This window comes from Eleginops maclovinus, chromosome 11, assembly GCF_036324505.1.
Source record: "Eleginops maclovinus isolate JMC-PN-2008 ecotype Puerto Natales chromosome 11, JC_Emac_rtc_rv5, whole genome shotgun sequence".
In the NCBI taxonomy this organism is placed as follows: Eukaryota; Metazoa; Chordata; class Actinopteri; order Perciformes; family Eleginopidae; genus Eleginops; species Eleginops maclovinus.
In genome coordinates this window covers 4,126,218-4,143,837 of record NC_086359.1, presented here as the reverse complement: position 1 = coordinate 4,143,837, position 17,620 = coordinate 4,126,218, and the positions used below count along the sequence as shown (strand labels likewise).

At 42.0% G+C, this 17,620-nt stretch overlaps 1 protein-coding gene across 2 annotated transcripts in view; it reads left to right on the top strand.

Moving 5' to 3' along the window:
- Positions 1-16,877, top strand: part of ppm1e (protein phosphatase, Mg2+/Mn2+ dependent, 1E) — a 32,638-nt gene extending 15,761 nt beyond the window's left edge. For both annotated transcript variants that reach the window (XM_063896023.1, XM_063896024.1), the window contains 6 exons: positions 6,199-6,320; positions 8,365-8,564; positions 9,007-9,195; positions 9,809-9,952; positions 10,120-10,213; positions 10,710-16,877. In XM_063896023.1, coding sequence (XP_063752093.1) covers positions 6,199-6,320; positions 8,365-8,564; positions 9,007-9,195; positions 9,809-9,952; positions 10,120-10,213; positions 10,710-11,596 — 1,636 coding nt within the window. In that variant the 3' untranslated portion in view covers positions 11,597-16,877. The remainder of the gene's footprint in view (positions 1-6,198; positions 6,321-8,364; positions 8,565-9,006; positions 9,196-9,808; positions 9,953-10,119; positions 10,214-10,709) is intronic.
- Positions 16,878-17,620: the final 743 nt, after the last annotated feature.

The following is a 17,620-nucleotide window of genomic DNA, read 5'->3' as shown; positions in this document are numbered from 1 at the left end:
CATGCTGCTTCATCAGCATGAACACACACACACACACACACACACACACACACACACACACACACACACACACACACACACACACACACACACACAGTAGCTTATTTTGACACAATTCCCACACACACTGTCCTGCTGCTGATAGATGCATGCGGCTCTGTGCACGCTCAACAGAGCTTAGTCAGCAACTATTTGAATATTTGTTTAAGTTTTTTTTTTATGCAAAAATAGCAGAACATGTTGTGTTGAGCCTCTCAAATATGGGGTTTCTCTGTTTTTGTTTTATCTTATATACAATTGAGTATCTTATGGTGTTGGACTGACAAAAACGGACATTTAAAGACGTTACAATGGACTGGGAGAAAGTCATATGGACATTCTTGTACTCTTTTCTGACACAGGGATTTTATCGATAAAGAAAATCATCGTTCTGATTCATTTTCTTCATAGCCTCACTGTCCGGTAGAAACTGTGTATCTCCATTTTGAGTGTTTATGATAAACTGAAGGACAAAGTGTTCCTTTAGGAGAAACTTGTCCTGTTTCTAAAGCTAAAAATACAATTGAAAAGCCCCTTGGATCAGCCAGAAAAATTGGGTTGTTTTTCTGGGAAGCTCATAGAAAGTTGACTTTTCAGAGGTTTGTTTTTCTCACAGGACAGCACCAAAGCTACAAGGATCTAAAGTAGTCCAATATTTAACAGCTACAGCAGTAAAATGCAACATACACACTGATGCAGCAGTGGTAATAATGCAAGTATATCTTGTCGAACAAAAGACGGATAAAGAAAGATCTTTTCAGTACTTTAGATGAAGCTAGTCACTTCCTACCGCTTACCATTAGATGCCAGAAAGCCCAGTGACAGACGAGAGTGCCACATGGTGTGTGTGTGTGTGTGTGGCCGTGTGTGGCCGTGTGTGTGTGTGGCCGTGTGTGTGTGAGGACAGATTCATTTGTCAAAGTCAATTGAAAGCCATCTTAGGGGAGCAGCAGCAGTAAAATGCTATGATTGCTGGCTCTCTGTGTGTTATGTAATCCTGTTATGCCCTCTTGAGAACACTGTGCTCACATAACACCACCAATTCTAATTTTCCTTTAAACCACACTTTGGATAACTGGTGGAAAAAACAACAAATGTGTGAGATTGGAAGATTTTCTCTCCTTCAGCTTTAATATGAGAAATGTCTGGTACATTTCTTATTTTTCAACCAGATCCTGACACTTTTGTTCTTGTTTTTCACAATAAATCTGCATCATTTACACATACACCCTTTAACTGTTAATGTTTGTGTATATATATATTTATTGTATTCATTTATTTGCCTTGATAACCTGCTTCTGCTTTCACATATATAATATTTAACTTATAATATAACAAATAAAACAGTGGTTCTTAATATATCATCTCCAAAAAAGGGTAGAGGCTTTTATTTTGAAATCTGAGACTGTTGCCTGTCAGTCACTGGCTTCTGTGTTACCATGGAAACAACCTTGTTGCTCCACTGAGTCTAATTCTGTAGAAGAAGAACAAGCTTGTGTAGAAAGCAAGGAGAAAAATAATAAAATAAGAAACCCAACAACAACAAAACATGGCCGCATGTATGAGTCATCTGCTAACACATACACTCCGCAGCTTTATCACAGCCTGTCAAAGCTTCCCCCGGCACGATCACTGTAGCTTAACGCCTCGCACGAGAGAACAAAAGCCACACCAGACTGTGGGGGGGGGGGGGACCACGGGAGGAGGAGACACCCACCACCTCTGATTCCCCACCATCAAAGCTGCAGCCAGGGCATAATTAAACCTGCATATATTATGAGAATCAGAGGGAAAAGGTAGCGAAAAAACCCCAACTTTTCTGATAATCAAGTCGTTTTTTCAGGCGATTATACAAAATATCTCTGGTGGAATTCAACGTGACTCTTTCCTGCTTTACTACACTTCATATCCTCTCAGTCAACCTACTCTTGCGATTGCAATAGCTCAGCATGAAGGGAATGGCATTAGATTTGGTGCAGATTTCCAATTTGACTCGATGATGAACTGATTTTACTTAAGGAAAAGGTCAAGGTCACCGTGACCTCAAAAAAACGCGTATTTATTTGCATTGGTACACATGTTTAATAGGATACAATTATGAAGTGATGATAATTGGTCAGACAGGGATGTCATTTCTCCATGATACCATTTTGAGTTTTTGAAACGCTGTACAATTAGCGCTGCTCGCAGCACACAGAGCATAGAAAAAGCACTTGGGGAAGGCGCTCTGACTCAGGTTTTGTTCATGTTTCCCATGTGTAGCCTAATGGACTAAGCTACAACTGTGTCTTGTTGTGCAACCCCGTGTTGCATAATGACAATCAATGTTTAAACCCTTTAGATGTAGACTGACTGTTTGGCAGAGGCATACAAACGCACGTCTGTAACTCTGCCTAAACGTTACGTGGACTTATATTTTACCTAGGGTACAAATCTACTGATGAAGACATGATTTAGATAATGTTGATAATGACAGGAATCAGCAGTCTGGTGTGTTTTCAGTTATTTCTCGAGTATTCAGTTGATGTTTGTGTATTTATTTACTGTTTTATTTAATCAGATGAGCTGATAATGACAGTAATTGTAATTGTATTTAAAGTCTTCACTGTAAATCTCCCTTACATCACTGGTAATCAAAGATTTGAAAGACCATTTTGTCCAGTTGTTGTCTGGCCGTGTTGTTGCAGCGTGATGGTGTGAACTGAGAATAAGCTCCTCTTTAATCCTCCTCCGCTCCACATGACCTCACTGTGATGCACAAACCACAGGACGCCGCCATTGGTGCGCCGCAAGTTTTCCCATGTGAGCCGCGGCCAATCAGAGCCTCGCAGCTCAGCATACACCCCCACAGGGCAGCCAGTGGTGAGCGGTGGGGGTGGTGGGGGGAGGGGAGTTGGAGGAAAATTGTTTCTATGAATGGAAAGATGGAGAAAAGGGACACCAAAGTACTGACGCCCTCACACACACCTCACCCCTCGGTCCTTCTTTATTTATTATTTTGACTTCATACACATCTCTTTCTTAGCATTCGGTATAATGTAGGTAACAGACCCCCAACATACTACGACCAGCCCTCCACTATTCTTTGATTTATTCTCACATTTTCGGTGGCAAAATATTAGTTGCAACCACAAATGAGTTAAACTTATATCTAATAATGCACCTTTTAACAGGAATAGTCTAAATATATTGCAACAAGGCATTTGTGCCATGCCTCTTTTATCCAGATCACACTACTCTGCAAGTGTTCGTGTCTTACTGTACGTCCCTGACACTTCACTGTGGACAAAAAAAGGTGACATATGGTCTGTTTATGTTGGGATACGGTGTCAGGATGGAAATGAGTCAGTGGAGTTATTTGTAGTTTCCGTGGTTGCCATGGAGAGAGGAATAATCTCTGGTGTGGCTCAACTTGATATTTGAACTTTTTCCAACAACGTACTGAGCGAGTGTGAAAACAGGAGAGGCAGATTATAGCTGCAGATAGGAAAAGTGAACTAAAGTAAGGTGACAAAAGAAAATGCAAAGCGAGACTATTTATACGTTTCGTAGAATTTGCTTCATAGAAAAACCTTTATCAGTGTGTCGAGTAATAAAAACTACAAACAGAAGGACAGTGTTTTAACAATCACAGCAAAAAGCTCTTTATGTCCCTCATACTGTCTGTACTGCAGCTCCTCTTTTCCCCCTCTGCCTAAAACCAGAGCCCAGTCTGTCTGTCAGTAGACAAGTTCTAGATGCTTTGGTTCTGTCACAGCTTGATTACTGTGTTGTTATTTGGTCTAGTGCTGCAGAAAAAGATCTAGACAAACTACAAGTAGCTCAAAATAAGGCAGCACGATGTGCACTGCAGTGCTCCTACAGAACCAGAGTGACTGAAATGTTGGAGACCCTTAAATGGTTGAGTGTCAGACAGAGGTCCACTTATACTTTGTTAAATTTTGTTAGGAATATTACAGTGACACACTTACCACATATATTATCACAAAGGTTTATATCGCAGTACACTCAACATAACTATCAAACAAGACATGCAATAGAAAGAAGGTTCGTATTACCCACATCTAAATCAAATATCAGACAGAAAACAGTCATGTACAGAGCCATGGTCAGCTGGAACTCTTTACCAGTCCACATAATTCAGGAAAATTCTCAAGTACATTTCAAAAGGTTGCTAAAACATTATATGAGCATTACAGAGTCAAATGTAACTGCCTGTGGTTTGGCCTTGTGATGATGGCTAAAATGTGATGACCATTTTTGTTTCACTTCATATACCATTGTTCATATGATGAAATGAGTTGTTCTATTTTGCTTTTAGTTTTGTTTAATGTTTGTTCTGTGTGTGTGTGTGTGAGGACCCCAGGAAGAATAGCCAACGCTTATGCTAGTGCTAATGGGGATCCAAATAAAGAATAAGAATAAGTCTGCTGTGATTGGTCAACCAGCTTAGAGATGTTGTTCAGCTGAAATATTAAACATTACACAATCTGTGAGGCTTTAATTAAAGGTCGTCACTCTTGTGCTTCCTAAGATGTTTTTAATTGAGTAATGAAATAGTGGAGTAAAGGTGTTTTAATGCAGGATTACAGATCTTTTTTGGACCATGTTTTATCCCTCACTGCTCAGCGTGCTGTTTTACTTCCTCTAGTTTTAATGGAGGCTTTTCAAAGGAAGCACAGAGAGCATTTATGCAAGAAAGACACGCTTTGTTTTTTCTTCCTGCTACAGTTTCAACAAATTTGCATGTTAAACAGATGACCTATAAGAGGTCTGACAAACCGACATGTGACAAAAAAAGCCAGAGAAATTCTGTTGCACACTAATTTCTCTAAACCACTGATAAACGTACGCACTTATATGTCTCAGTGACTGGAGCAGAGCTGAATTCATTAAGATGTTGGAGCACTTTTAATTAATTACACCCATGTAATGTTCCACAAAGCAGCAGAGGCCGTTTACCACTTAATACACAGCCTCTAATTGAAGAATAAGTCCCTGCGTTATACTTAGCCGACCCCGGTTCATTCATTTGCGTAAATTAAAAGCATCGCAACGACTATTTAAAGGGTGCAGCATCACGCCATCCAGCTTAGTATTACAGCTATGAGGATCAGCTGCTGCCTTTCCAATCAACGCAGCCAGCAGGGGTTCCATTAGCGGTGAGATCAATTCAAATAATATTGCTTTTTAATTTAGGATTTTTATTAACCCAGTATTTTAAATGGCATCAAATGGAGCCTTAGCGTTTAGCATTTAGCTTCATTAAAAGGTTATCTCCCACCTGCTGTCCCAATTAACCAATCAAGCATCGGTTAATGACACATCTTTTTAGCGATCGTACAGCGTTGAAGAAAGCTTAGACCCCCCCCCCCCTAAACTGTAAGGCTGTAGACGTCTCTTCAGGTTTATTTTTCTAACTTAAATTGAACTTAAAGGGGCAGCATCCTGAAGGTGGTTACCATGGTTACCTACATCTAGAGATGACCCAGTTATCCAACAGCAAACCTCGAGTCCTTCAAACGACCCCCTATCTTTCCTCTTCCTCCTCCCCAACACTTCCGTTAACCTTCAAAAAAGTTGCTCCTCCTCCTCCTCTCTCGTCCTCCTCTCTAGTAGGTTAACCTTTGGAGGAAATCCATTTTTACCTTCCTCCTCTTCCCCAACACTCCCGTTAACCCTAAAAAAAGAGATGCACCTCTTCCTCCTCCTCCTCGTCTTCCTCATGAACAACACAGACAGTACACATTAATAAAAATGCTGTTATTCACAAAAGTCATAACGAATAGTAAAAGGACTGAACTTATTCAGTCCTTTACCAGGTCTCCTCGACCCCTCAAAGCTTTACATACTACGAGTCATTCACCCATTCACACCTCATTCATGCAGAGCAGCACCACTTGCTCTAGGGAAGCTAACACTCACACATACACGCACGCAAGCACGCACTCACACACACTGTTGGCCATCGGGAGCACCTCAGGGTTCAGTGTCTTGCCCGAGGACAGGTCCACATGTTGACTGCACGGGCTAGGCAGAAAACAGTTATTCTGTTATAGCTTTAATGGTAGCAAACCACGCCGTTATTCAGTCAACTGAACGAGCTGTCATCGATCTCTAAATGTGATTTGTACTGACCCACTCCTCTCTGCTCCTCAGTAACTGCCCCTGCTCCCTGGCTGCCGCTCTTGCCAGAGCCACCGCCGACAGCCTCCTGCAGAGCGACCTCTCCACACACTACCTCAACAAGACCACAGAGGATGGAGCTGACCCTTTACCACGTGAGTCCCCAGGGAGACACACACACACACACACACACACACACACACACACACACACACACACACACACACACACACACACACACACACACACACACACACACACACACACACACACACAACATCAAATTAGGTCTCCAACTCACGTACACAGCAGCATCGTCTAACCTCCAGGGGTTTGTCCCAGTTTTCCCCTGCAGAGCTGCAAGTATTTCACCACCAGAGGCCAGAACTCCAGAAAATACTCACAGGCCAACAGACAACACTAAAAAGATGATCAATAAATCACATTTTATTCATAAAAAGCCCAATATGATTATCAATGATCCCAAGGGGCTTTACAGACTACAGCATACCCTTTGTCCTCAGACCCGAGCAGCTCAGAAGGGAAATAACATTATTAAAGGAGAGTTTTGATAAAAAAGATAAAGGGTAATGTGATGTGTGTGAGTGCAAATGGCCCCAGGAGAAGTCATTACGTTGTATTTACATTTAACTTTTTATATTTCCCTTTTTTACACAGTTTCTCTACCTTCTGTATTTACACGTCTTAAGGCTTGGATATTGTTGAACTTCATAACAGGAGATCCAAATATTTACAAATGATCTTCAGCGGTGTGTTAAAGATTATTTTGATTCTGAAAGACACGGCAACAAATGAGTCCTGTTTGAGTAATAGTTGCAGTGTCCAGCTTTTAATATGAAAACACTGAGCCTTTTTAAAAACTCAAACTCCAGGTTATGTGTTTTAAAGACGTATATCTTCAGTACAGGAGGAGGAAGTTATGAGAGAGCATTTTTGGGATTTTCATGGGATTTGAAAGCTCAAACGCAGAGATTAACCAAATATAATGAACCTTTATTACATAAAAGTGTGAAAAGAGATGCTGATTTTTATGAAAGCACCTCATACACCGGTTTACTTATCTGGCCCTTATCATGTCTTGAGAAAAAGTTATGAAAAGGGATCAATTTGGTCGTTCTTCACCTCGCTGTGTGTGTGTTTTCAAAAGTAATACTTCTTGTGTTGCATAACGGACGACCCCTGCCTGTTTGAAGCCGCTTCACTGCACTCTGCTGCTAATTTCTTATCCTTCAGTTGTTTGCCAGGTGTTATGGGTAAATCCCGCTGCCAGACGCAGTACTCAGACATCTTTATTTCGGAGCCGGAGAGAGGGAAGGCTGTTTTTTTTTAAGTGCATGTAGTTTTAAAAGCTGGAGGGGTGGATGGAGGAAATGGGACACAGTGTAGGCCGGTCCATTTGTGTGTGAGCAGCGTGAGAGAGAGAACGCTGCCAATGACGGGAGAGACTGATCCACCTGCAGCTAACGTTAGTAGGTCAACCCTGAACACCCACACAGCCCGAGTCTTTGTTATCACAGGGAGACGAAGCCCTGATTCCTCTTCCTGCTCCACTAATTTCTCAATGACAGTTTCTGAGAAAAAGTAAAGCACGTCCCTGCGGGGGGTGGGGGGTGACTTTCCCAGAGGATGGGGACTTTTCAGAATGTGATTCATGACACGGCAGAAAAAGTTAAATCCTTTTGGTTAAATGTACAACCTCTCAAAATGGATCTTACTCTGTATTTTTGATTTATTTTCCACAACATTTAATAAGTTAATAATGTTGTTGATCAGGACGAAAAGTTGCAGACTTTTAACTTGCTATATTTGACAGTTCAATAAAAGACAAGGATGTTATGTGAACTACATTTATCAATGAAAGTAGGTCAGACAAACACGTCACCTATATATCCCAACTTAAATGGAATAAAGAAGTAAACTGATAAGTGATACAATAGATCTTTACATGTAATACTTTTCTGTGGTACATCAGAGAGAAGAGGAGTTGATACAACACTCTGAACACAAAGACAAATGGATTCAACTTCAAGAAGAGAGGCTGGGGGAGACGTTTGTTTTGTTTGACTTAACAAAGAAACTGTTTGACTGATTGTGTGTGTGTGTGTGTGTGTGTGTGTCTGTCTGTGTGTGTGTGTGTGTGTGTGTGTGTGTGTGTGTCTGTGTGTGTCTGTGTGTTAGAGATGGAGTCCGTGAAGTTGGCCTGGCTGGTGTTTAACCGGCTCTTTGAGGTGTGCTGCCTCTGGCTGAAGGACCTGCCGTACCGCCGCCGCCCGCAGCCGTACTACGAGACGTCCATCCACGCCATCAAGAACATGAGGCGCAAGATGGAGGACAAGCACGTCATCATCCCCGACTACAACTCGCTCTTCAATGTCCAGGTACGACCATCCTACGCTACGATGACGCTCTGCAAGCGCAAAGCTGACCATTTGCTGTTTATTAACTGTGCTTTTATTTATGTATACAGCGGTTAGGTTCATATCGTTCTATTTTACTGCCTATCTTTTTAAGTTTCATCACAAAACAATATTTATTTGTCTCACAAAGTCGATTCAACTCAGAGGCATGCTCAAGACAAAATGTTTTAACAATCAAACATAATCTGTGATGTATCAAGCAACTCAAATATGATTCCACTAAACTGGGAAGAAAGTGAGGTATAGGTAGTGACGTATAATGGGATTTTCACAATAAAAGCATACCTTAAAGATGATACATTGAACCACTGGTGATCGATATGAACTACTCTAAGACCTGGAGCCTCGATGTGATTTTGTGTTAATTCAATCTTTTTGCTGAATGATCGTTTCTGTCTCTCAGGACCAGGAGGAGCAGGCTTACTTCGCGGTGTTTGACGGTCACGGCGGCGTCGACGCTGCCATCTACGCTGCTAACCATCTCCACGTGAACCTCTTCCAGCAGGAATGCTTCAGAGAGGACCCGATCGAGGCACTCTGCAAAGCCTTCAAAGTCACCGACGTGCACTTTATGAAGAAGGCCAAACGAGAGGTAACCGCACCTAAAATAACTACCAACCACAGAGTGTTATGATAACTGGAATGTTATTTTACTATTATGATTATTAGTGAACCTGCTTCCACCATTACTGCTGTCAAAATGGCTTTATGATTATAAAATAGCTCTAAATTAATTGTTTTACAGTCACTACATAATTCAGCTGTACCTGCCTAGACTGTTGGGTCGAGCTGCACGATGTAGAGCATATGAAACATCACAATATTTCAGATTAAATACCTCGATTTAGATACTACCACGACATTGCAGGGTTGACCAGTATTGCTTTTACAAAATATTCACTCAATAAAATGTGAGAATTAAGGCAGATTGAAGACAAGTTCAGCAAGAACCCTCAGTTTACTCTCATGCAGACTCTAAGACCAAGAAAAGACAACATTAATGGGATATTAGAAATCTAAGTCTATATCTCTTGTGTCAGAATAGCAACATAATATCTATTTTACTGCCTTACTGTTGGGTACCCCAAAAAATCATAATCCCTTCTTTTGAACCTGTGGAGTAACAAGAGCTGGTGTTGCAGCTGCTGCTTGGTGTGCACATTAAACAGTGTGAGGTGTTTGTGTGTGTGTGTGTGTGTTTGTAGCACCTGCGCTGTGGCACAACGGGCGTGGTGACGTTCCTGCGGGGCCGGACGCTGTACGTGGCCTGGCTCGGAGACTCTCAGGTGATCCTGGTCAGGAAAGGGCAGGTGGTGGAGCTGATGAAGCCACACAAACCAGACCGAGAGGTAACACACCGTGTGTCACTTCAACAACAAACATGCATGATTCGATGACACCAAAACAGCTGGATTCATTTAAATAAACTGCCATTCAAAATGTTAACATATGGTAAATTACATCCGTAACATGTGATCGTCTCCCTCACTAAACCGCTGCATGTGTGTGTGTGCAGGATGAGAAGCAGAGGATCGAGGCTTTGGGAGGCTGTGTGATCTGGTTTGGCACATGGAGGGTTAACGGCAGTCTGTCTGTATCCAGAGCAATAGGTGAGCTATTTATAAACACATGTTTACATATCATTTTATCTTTCATGCATGTTTAGATTGGTGTTAGTTTTAAAATGGACTCTCACAGGACGGTTTCACCTCAGGGACCTCATGTGTTTGTTCTTCTTTAACACAGGGTTAGAGAAGTTTGTATTTTACTCTAACAACCACTTAACTTCATGTTATATCACTGAATGTATTGATGTATCATATTGTAGACTACATTCACCAAATGTTGATTGGCATGGGACTAATATTATCCATGACCTCAGGGATTGGGAAAGAGTGTAGGTGATTTGCAGTGGAGTTTGACTATTAAAATGACTAATTCACAGACATTGAGGATAATCACGGGATAAAGGTCACAGACAATCTCTCCTTTTCATTACACCTTTCTAGAGGTCACCATTTAAAACAGAGTGGAACAGAGTCTGCTCTCACTCTCTCTGTCCTGAATGCCAGTATTAGCAGAATAACCTTCGCCATATGTTGACAGGCGACTCAGAGCACAAGCCCTACATCTGCGGGGATGCAGACCATGACATCTTCCCGTTTGACGGCACAGAGGACTACCTGATTCTGGCCTGCGATGGTTTCTGGGACACGGTGAATCCGGATGAGGCGGTGCGAGTGGTCAGCGACCATCTGGAGGAGAACACCGGCGACACCACCATGGTGGCCCACAAGCTGGTGGCCTCGGCCCGAGACGCAGGCTCCAGTGATAACATCACCGTCATCGTGGTATTCCTGCGGGACCCGCGCTGCCCACCCCCCGGCGGCACCGAGGACGGGGAGGAGGGTGTGGTGGTGGGGGACGACGAGGTGGAGGAAGACGATGATGAAGCTGGAAGGGTAGACCGCGATGGGGGTGAGGGAGGCAGCAATGCGGACAACGGGGGGAAGGCTCGCGGAGGCTGGCCCCTGCAGCAGTGCTCGGCCCCCGCTGACCTCGGCTACGAAGACAGAACGGACTCGCTCACAGACAGAACGAGCCTTTGCCTGCTGGGGCCGGCTCTGGAGGGTCGCATCTCCCTGACGGGCGCCGCAAGGCAACCCCGCTCCATCTTTGACCTCGACCTCTTCCCAACCTCCCAAATCTATCCAGAGCAACGCCCACTGAGGCGCAGGTCCTGTCTCCCCTTTCTGGAGCCCAGCATGTTTAGCTTCACGGACCCCCTGTGGCCCCAGACAGCCATGTTGTTAGGCCAGGCCGCGAGGCGAAGCCACAGGCCCGGGTATGGTAGTCGCCGGAGGAGGCCAGGAGCCTCCAAGGAGCTGCTGGGGCTGTCACCCTGCGGCCAGCTGCTGCCGCACACACAGCGCCGCTCCGTCAGCAGGCCTGGAGTGGCAGAGCTCCACCTGCCCAATGATGCCTCCATTTAAAGAGGTGACCCAAACCAAACCATCCCCTTCATTTATTCATCGGCCCTCAGCTCCCCCTCACACCCACCTCTGCCTTCAACAACACGTCTTTCATTCATAGTAGATAGCTGTTGCTCCTGCTGAATCTCTGTCGGAGGAGTGGTGCTCTCTGTTCTAATATTTCCCAATGTACGCCGGCCCACTAAACACACGCCCGGCTTCTTAATGCTGTTGGTAAAGCCTGCATTCAACACACAATCGCTCGCAGTTTAAGCAGGGTCTGTTTTTAACAGAAAGAAAAAAATTATGGCCTGGCCAAAACTATGTTGACACCTGAAAGTTGCACCAAAATGTGATAGGTGAACATGTTACTACAAACCCCTGAGCATTGATGTGCTCATAACACTTTTATTCCTGGAGATCTTTTGCCCACTTCCAGCTACAACAGCATTATCAAGGCTTTTATTTGTAGCTGTAGCGTAGCTTTAAGATTTCCCTTAACTGGAACTAAGACTAAATTCATCTTTCGCCGTTTCTTTGTGCATTTTCCCCCTCTTATTTGGGAAACAAGCTACTAGTAAACATAGCTGTTCAAAAGCGTACCAAAATAACAATAATAGATAATGTGATTTAAGAAGCGCTTGATTATTAACAAAATATCACCATACGTGTATTATTAACATATCATCACTATTATACATTTTTAAATATCATGGGCAACATCAATGCTGGTATCACAACATCTTTACCAACAGCTGTAAATGGAGGATGTGCCAACACATATTATATGTTGTTTGAGAAAGCTGTCGCCTACTTTGAGAAAAGCTACAAAAGTAGAGTTTAATTTATAGATTGACTGAACCCTAAATTGAAGTCGAAGTTAAGCATTTGTCTTTTGTTAACCTCAGCAGTACTTTGATAAAGCTGGACCCGTTCCTGGTTTCTGGGATTAAAGGGCACACGCTGTTCTTTTGTCCCCGTACAGCCAATGGCCCAGACATTATCCAGCCAGAATTTGTCTACAGATAAAAGCACTTAGCACAGGATTACAAAAGATTAGCAGTCACTTACCTGAATAAATGCTTAATGTACTCCAGTATTCCAGATGGGCACATACTCCTGAGATAAGAAGTGGAGAAGCATTTAAAAGGTTTATTTACTATGAAACAAAACCCACTGAACATGTCTTTTTTCAGCTTGTTAAGTGCAAGCTATTCTCATTTTTGGGTCAGGATGGTAAAAAGCTGCAGAACACCTGCCTTTCCAATGTGTTACAAAAGTCTGCTTCCTGCACACAAATATTCAGTTATTACATGAATGTGCTTCTGTTTAGGACAGGTCTGGCATTCATGACTCTGTGCCCCTTTAAAAGAATAGGTTATGAATACAATACTTACCATTCCTCCCAAGAGTTATGTTAAAATCACTTACATGTCTGTATGCTAATGCGAAGCTACAGCTAGCCGCTAATTAGCTTAGCCTAGCATAAAGACTGGAAAGGGGAACAGCTAGCTTTAGCTTCTGTCCTTTGGTAGGACACATGTTTATTTAAGAGCTGTTTAGCAGTCAAAATACTTGCAAGCTTGGTAGTAATATAACAAACACTGGATTAAACCAAAAACATCAAACTCTAAACTGTCTACAAGGATGTTGTTAGCTCGAGCTGTTGATGCCAAACATCCCAGTCCTCACCAGTTTAAGCCAACGCCTGCGACCCTAAAGCACCTTGATAATCGGATCTATCTCTGGTCTGCTCTGGATTCAACAATGGAGAGCCCCTCTTCCCTGCTGACAGTGGTGCAGATATTGACGCATATTTCCATCTCAAGACTTTATGACACGTTTCATGAAACCTGGCTAGCATGAAAGCCAGTTACCCCATCACCATCCATTGGTATACCTACATATCCAACAGCAAATATGCTAGTGTTCCTATTCAACATTGTTAACTCAATAGTTATAATTAACTAAATGTAATCATCAAATAATACTGATTAACATGGTATAATCTGTGTCCCACAATAGCATTAACTGTACTTAATGACTATGAACTAACTGTACTGCAAACTCACTCTGAAACTATGAAATCATATCTAAACCCTGACCCACATCCCCCAAAAAATGCTTTGGTTGCCTACTGCTAAACATTTGTCTTTTGGGAGCAAGTGACTGTTCACTAAACTATTTAATCTGAGATGGTAAGTTAGCTGTTTGTCTTTTGTTTTTCGGGGCTGGGGAAGAAAAAAAAGACCCTCGCAACTCATTTTATACTGTGGAAGAATCCGAAGTTAGACCTGTTGCGAGCGGGGTTTATTATTCATATTTATTATTCCTTAACATCATCATTCCCACATCGTTTGGTTGAATTTCCACACGCCAGGACGTGAGTGACGACCAGGTGCTGTAAATTGTGCCTCCACTCTCCTGGCCCAGTCACACACATAAGGTGGTATCCAAAAAAATGTGATTCACCAGGTACTGGGTTGAGGGTCAGTCTTACTGGTAAACCATCCTGTGGACTGACTGAGCATCAGTGGAGCAGAATGTACCTCAAGGACTCGGTGTTGAATTTAGGAGGTGTCCGAAAAGGCATCTTAGATATGAGGAATGTACTACCGAGACTCTACTGTACACAAACTAAAGCCACTGGATCCCGTTTAGGGAAGTATCACTGCAGTTTCTAAAATGGCTAGTTGATAAACAAAGAAGATTTGGGGAAAGTAAGGATATCACAGTCATATATAATATATTACGAGTACTTATTGTAAGTTGCTGAAAAAGTGTACATATTATAATTCTGTCTTGTAAATCAGTGGTTTAAATCCATGCTCCACAAGGATCTAGATCCCAAGCCTCGCTTCACCAGGCCGAGGTGGAGACGAGGGTGTGAGGTTATTGAGAGGGGCATCTGTCTAAAAACACTGCCGCTGCCTTCAAAAGCTGCTAAAGTATATCTAAAGGTTTTGAAACAGTTTGGCTTTCACCTGAAGAGTATCAGTTGAACTATTGTGGCCTAGCTGCAGTTACACCCTGCTATCTTACCCTGACAGGAATAAAAAACTGGGGAGAACTTCCTTTAAGATGTTATTTATCGGCTTGAAATACTGTTTCTCCAATCTGCAGCTTGGATCTAACATGTTTTATCAGTAACAGCCTTAAAACGGAAATCATCTTGCCAATTAAATTATATCAGTACTTCTTAGGTTTTTTATTTACCAGCTCAGCAGGTGTTATTTGATTAGCTTGGCGTCGATTAGAGAAGAGGAACACTTGAGCTGCGGTAAAATGGAGTCCCTTATAACCACTGTGTTGCAAGTCTTTTAGATCACATTAGATATTGTACACAGATCACACAGAGCAGAAAACCAGAGGAACAAACCGGCAAAAGGGACATTTTTTTGTCTTGAGATCTTGTTAAAATGACAAAGTGTTCTTGGGGAGTCTTAAACGCTTCCACTTAGGTACTGTTATTCCTGTAAAAAACACAAAAAGAGCTCAATTAACAATATGGCAAAAGAAACATCATTCTGTTTGGGTGAAAACAATCAACATTGCTGCATTAAATAACATTAAAAAGACCTTAAAGTCCTGAAAGATCACCACGAGTTCTCTTAATAAGCTAAAGGATGTCAAATGTTAGCCAGTAGCTTAGCACGTTAGCATGCTAACATTCGCCAACAGGAGAGTCATTCAATTTGCAGGTATTGGGTCAAAAACAAGTATTGGACAAATGTTATTGACCTGCTGGTGGCACTACATGACACATTCAACATCACCCAAAGGATAACCATTCATCCAGAGAGGAACGTGAATTACTGTGCCGAATTCGATCCAATTGTAGTTCTCAAATTTGACCTAAAACACGAATGTTATCCTCATAGGGCGCTGGGGAAAAAAAGGCTTTCTTTTAGGAATGAGATATTTTGACATTATTACAAGATACTTGGTGTTTTGTCATTATAACAAGATCCAAACAAGGACTTTATAATCAGATAAATTACTTTTTTAAAGATCACAGATGTGTTGTTTTGTAAATGGTGGCAGGTAATTGAACTTGCTCTATTGTCCCTCCTCAGAGCTGGGCGGTAGTTTTCGGTTCCTGTGATTCGCTGAAGTGTTGCTTCAAACTCTGAGATCTGGAGGGAAAATACGTAACACAGAAGGGACAAGGATCCAAGGGTTTCATTCACAAAACCTTCACCAAAATCAGTTATACAGTGTTACTCATAATATAACGCAAACTGCCAGAAGTTGTCACTGTATGAGCAATAAAAACATCACTCCTCTACCTAAGCTCGAGAAACCCACACTTCCTCCCTCACTCACGCTTTGCTTGCACTAAAACGTTCCTCTGAGTCGGATGTTTCCCTCCCCTACAGAAGCCCTGAGAGGCAAGTGAGAAAAGAAACAGAACTGGTGTTACAAGTCTGATTCAAACTGTTGTCTGTTGACTTAAAATGTCTTTATGAAGGATGGATGGATGCAAACGCAAGGAGGGGAAGAGCTATCCCCTTTTCCCTTAGAGAACAGGCAAACCAATTAAGTAATAATCCTTGTGTATTATCACCTGTTATAGAACCAGGTGAGAAACCTTTTGGTTCAAATCACTTTCCTCTCAGGGTTCCTGTAATCTTCGATGATGAAAGCTAGCAGAAGTTCAGCTCTGCTCTCCTATAATCTCAACTATAGAGTGCCCCTCCATGAATCTGCACTGTGTGTCTATGTACACGCAAAAAAAAGCTTTTTCTTTTCTCTGTAAGCAATAATGACGTTGCATAAAAAGGCTCTCTGAGGGCTTGTCTTCTGCTGAAGAAAGGAAAGGTCACCGGGCAGAATCACTGAAGCTCCTGAAGCCATTTTTCTCATTCAGTTTTCCCTCCATAGAGAATGGCAGTACGGGTCACTATACATTTCCTGAGAGAGGTGTGCTGCCAGGGAATTTTGAGCTAAAACATTTTGAAATGTCTGTGGAAAAATGAATGTGAAGAGTGTTTAAGGAGGCAGGATGTTTGAGTAAAGTTTGAGTACATTTAAAAACAATGCCTGGACCTCTTTGCATTCTGTTTAAATGTATGCTAATGTGGAGGGGGTCTGTAAGATGGCTGTGATTCGTCCTTTCAGTTTGAAGACAAGCCCCATGATTGGCTCTTCTTCAACATGCAGGTTAGGTTAAAAACAAACAAAAAAATACTGTAAAACACGCGTTGAGTACCTGTATTATGTGTACCTGTAGTATATAAATTATGTGTACTGTAACTGGTGACTAAATATCATGTATATAAAGATTAGAACAAGTCCTCGACTGATGCCTTTTCTTTCTTTTTGTCTTGTCATGTCAATTATTCTTCTCCTTTACTATTTCTCAGAAGAAAATACTGTACTTTAACTGGTGATGTTTGCATACTGAGCAAATGAAGATCAATGAAATGCCTGACAGATGTCCAGCTTCACACCGTTGCTGTCTTTCCTCACAAAAATGATATTAATACTTTAGATGTAGGAGTACTACTGTTGAGACTGTTTGGACTCTTGGTTGGACCAAAATCAGAATCAGAAACAGGTTTATTGCCAAGTAGGTTAACTCACACACACACACAGAATTCTCCTTGCTGTATGTAAGAAAAATCTCACTCATCACCGGCTGGAGTTTCAAAACTGGATACATGTATTTATGATCCTTACAAGAATGGAAGGAGTCATCACATACAGAGCATATGGTTCAACTAGTTCCCCGAACAGTGTCCTTCACATGCTATTATATAAGAGAGAGTGTTACACAGTCACTAGAGGGAGAAATACTGGTTCAAAGCAGTATACAATAAGAGAAAGAAAGTCAGAAAAACAACAAATCAAATTAAAAGCAATTATTCGTTAGGTTTTAAAAAACGACGTGCAGTATACCGCTTCAAAGTACTTAGAATAATCAAATCAAATCTAACATGTGCAGTGCTGTTATGGAAAGTGGATGAGAGATAACTTGTGAACATAAATATGACTCTGTGCCCCTTTAAAATATTGGAGGGCTGCAGCAGAATTTGCAACACC